This window comes from Melospiza georgiana, chromosome 4, assembly GCF_028018845.1.
Source record: "Melospiza georgiana isolate bMelGeo1 chromosome 4, bMelGeo1.pri, whole genome shotgun sequence".
NCBI lineage: Eukaryota > Metazoa > Chordata > Aves > Passeriformes > Passerellidae > Melospiza > Melospiza georgiana.
Window position 1 is genome coordinate 15,804,959 of NC_080433.1, and position 3,289 is coordinate 15,808,247.

The 3,289-nt window shown below is 38.2% G+C and overlaps 1 protein-coding gene across 2 annotated transcripts in view; it reads left to right on the forward strand.

The window, feature by feature from the left end:
* Nucleotides 1-2,897, forward strand: part of GNPTAB (N-acetylglucosamine-1-phosphate transferase subunits alpha and beta) — a 40,234-nt gene extending 37,337 nt beyond the window's left edge. The window contains exons 20-22 of one of the 2 annotated variants that reach the window (XM_058023123.1): nt 451-541; nt 1,132-1,189; nt 1,693-1,777. In XM_058023123.1, the coding sequence (XP_057879106.1) occupies nt 451-541; nt 1,132-1,179 (139 nt within the window). In that variant the 3' untranslated portion in view covers nt 1,180-1,189; nt 1,693-1,777. Of the gene's footprint in view, nt 1-450; nt 542-1,131; nt 1,190-1,692 lie in introns of both variants that reach the window. The other variant, XM_058023122.1, reaches the window with a different exon arrangement.
* Nucleotides 2,898-3,289: the final 392 nt, after the last annotated feature.

A 3,289-nucleotide genomic window follows, 5' to 3' on the forward strand; every position in this document is an offset into this window, starting at 1 on the left:
TGTGACTGCAAAACCACAGTTGCCACAAGTAGATGGCACTTGGGGATGTAGTTTAGGCCTGGACTTGGTAGTGTTAGCTTAACAGTTGGACTCAAATCTTTGAGGTCTTTTCTCACCTAAAAGATCCCATGATCTAGAACCATGAGCAGTCTTATCTTGGAAGCTTGCAGTGGTGCAGACTCTACCCTGTCTCTGGGGAGACTGCTCCAGAAATTATTGTTTTGACTGTAAAAAAGATTTCCTTATATCAAGATGAAACCCAGTCCAACTCATAGCTCTTGCCCCTTGTCCTCTCTGTGGCTCTTTGTGAAGAGAGAGCCTACATCCTCTTTTTAGTCATCCTTTAAGAAATGGAAAAAAACTGTCTTTGCATGTTTTGTGGAAACTCTATAAATATTTGCATTTATGATATATGAAGCTGTTTTTCTGTTTCCTTCTTTCTTTCTCCAGGAGGGCATATAGAGACAAGCTCAAATTCTGGACCCACTGTGTTTTAATAACACTTATTCTATTTACAGTCATCTCATTTTTTGCTGAACAGGTAAAGTTAATGTCTTCTTATCAAATATGTGTAACGCTTAACAGATTGTAGAATCTTCAGAATAACATTGGATGGATTTTTTAAATAGGTTTTTAAAAGTAGATAGGATTTTTCTTTCATAAAAGTAAAGATGTTACATGACTCATTAATAGGTTGCTTTAATTTTTAAGTCACCATGTTGAGATTCCTTGAAAAGAGAATCATATGGGAAAAGGAGAGTGGCACCTTCTCAGGTGCCTTATGACAGTAAAGTCCATCACCAGTGTGCTAAATTTGGGTGCTCAAATTTAGTAATTGTTTTTGAAATTCTTGGTCTGTTAACATGGATATTGGTAGAAGTGTATAGTAAGTTAAGAGGAAGAAAAATTAGTCCAGAAGGGGATCTTAAGTTTCTTAAAGGCCTTATCAGAATCTCTTCCCTAAGTAATTGATTGCAAAGGCTCCTACTGAATTCAAAAGGTTTTGAATCTGACTAAAGGGGAAAAAAACCCTTGACTTCTGCAAGCTTAAAATGGCTTTCTTGAACATGATTAGTCCTGCTAAACTCAGAGGGAGTCAATGGAACAAATCATATGGGTAATTCTTTGCAGGTTGGGGCCTTAAGTAACACTTTCCGTGGTCTGATGAAGAGGGTGTAATTCTTGAAAGGTTGGCTTTTGATTATTATTTTTTTCCCACCTGTAACTTTTGCATGACTCTTTCCCTTGATTTTCAGCCTTTTTTATAGATTAGAAAACTCCATTAGTAACTTGGTTTTGGAAGGGGATACTCAACTCAGTGGTACAGTTAGGAATCTAAATACCATTTTAAGATGCCAGCTTTGTGCTGATCTTCTAAAAATAGAATGTAGTCTGGTGTTAATTTAAATACACAAATTACCTTTTAAAATAATCAGAATAAAGGCATGGTGTATTTTTTTCACTTTCTGCTTGTATTCTGATTATTGAGAAGTCTAGTGGAAATGTGCACTTCTAATAGATGAATTGGAGTAAAAAATGCCTTTCTGGTATAATCAGAAAAAAAAGTACAGTAGTGAGTATTTACCATGGGTGGTACAGATTTGATAGTGTCTAGGATGAAAACCTGACCAGCTGTGGACCTTTAACCCAGCATAAAATACAATAAAATACTGTATTTTTTTCTCTCCTCAGCTAATTGCACTTAAACGAAAGATTTTTCCCAGGAGAAGGATCCAAAAAGAAGTTGGTCATGAACGAATCAAAGTGTAGAAGAGCTTTATTTTGGAGATCAGTCTACCTCAAGCTGTGATTAAGCATTTTAAATGTCTCTCTCATAAGTGTCTTTTCTGGTTTGCTGTTTAACTGTATTGATATGAAGAAAATGAATCATGCACCTACATTCGAATCTCTGCAGTACTCTTCATGATATAAAAGCTGCTGGAGCTGTGACAATGCAAAATAACAACAACAAATAATTGCAGGACACCTGTACATAGGCAGTTTTCAACAGATCTTACTTTGCAACTCTTAGTTCATGGCCATGTTATCCTTTTTTATAAAAAGGGTTACCTAAACAAATGTAACTGCATTTATTGCAGTGGATGTTGCCAACTAGGTAAAATGTTGGAAGGAAAAGTTGTTTGGGATCAGCTTAAGAAGTCCTTGATCTTGCATTCCAAAGCATTTTGCAAATTTCTGTCATTGCTGCTTTTTTAGCCTTCTGGGGAAGATTGAGAATTATGTAACTTGTCATTTAAATTTAGAATACATTTATAGATGTTGACATTCTTTAAAGCACAGTGACAATTCATCTCCCTATTTGTAGTGTATGATTGGGATTTGAAAGAAAGGTATGCTACTAAAAAATTACACAGTAATAACATCTAATGGTTTATTTGAAAGATGTTTTATATCTGGTGTATTATAGTCCAAAGAATACACAAAGAAATTGTGTTATTTCTTGGTTTGATTACAAAGAGAGGTTGTAATCAAAGGAAAATGATCGAGGTAAAATATTTTACAAGCATTGTAAATCAAAAAGCAAAAGTGCCTCTATATGAATGGGTAAAAAACTTTCAAATTAGAAATGTATGGGGAGCAGTGTTTCACTTCATAAACAATATTTGTACTGACATACGAAGCTGTGGTGTTTTTAAATTTCACGGGGTTTGGCCCTGTATTTTGCTGAGATATCAGAGTAGTGTGGTTTATGTGGGGGAAAGGGTACTGAATCTTTTCAAGCAGAAATTTTTGGTGGTGTATCTTCACTTAATTGTATTAGCAGTATTCAAAAACCATTAATTTTTTGTAATCAGATGATGTACAAAATGTATGTGCATATGTACTGTAAAATACTTGGCTTGCTTTGAAATTAACTAAAACGTGATGAACCTTTTGTCTGCCGTTTCTGTTTCAAAGCTCGCACGTTTTGGCAAATTAGCCAGGAATCTGCATGAATCTTTGCGTCAAATTTTTTTTATTTTTTCCGTTAAGAACCTTGCAGCTTTGTTGATTTAATAGCAATTTGAAGCACGGCTCCGTTTTCAACGCGGGATGAAGCTGTTGAGGAGCGTGAGGCTCCGCGGGCGCTGCCCGGCCCCGCTCCTGAGGGCGGCAGGGCCGCGTCCCGGCCGCGCCCGTTCCCGCCCTTTCCCGGCCGCGGCGGGCGCTGAGGCGGCGGCGGAGCCCCGGGAGCGCCGTGAGGGCTGCCCGGGACCCCGGGGGTTTGGGACGGGCGGGGCTCCCTTGGGGACCGGCAGAGCTCCCTCTGCTGCTAAGGGAGGTGCGA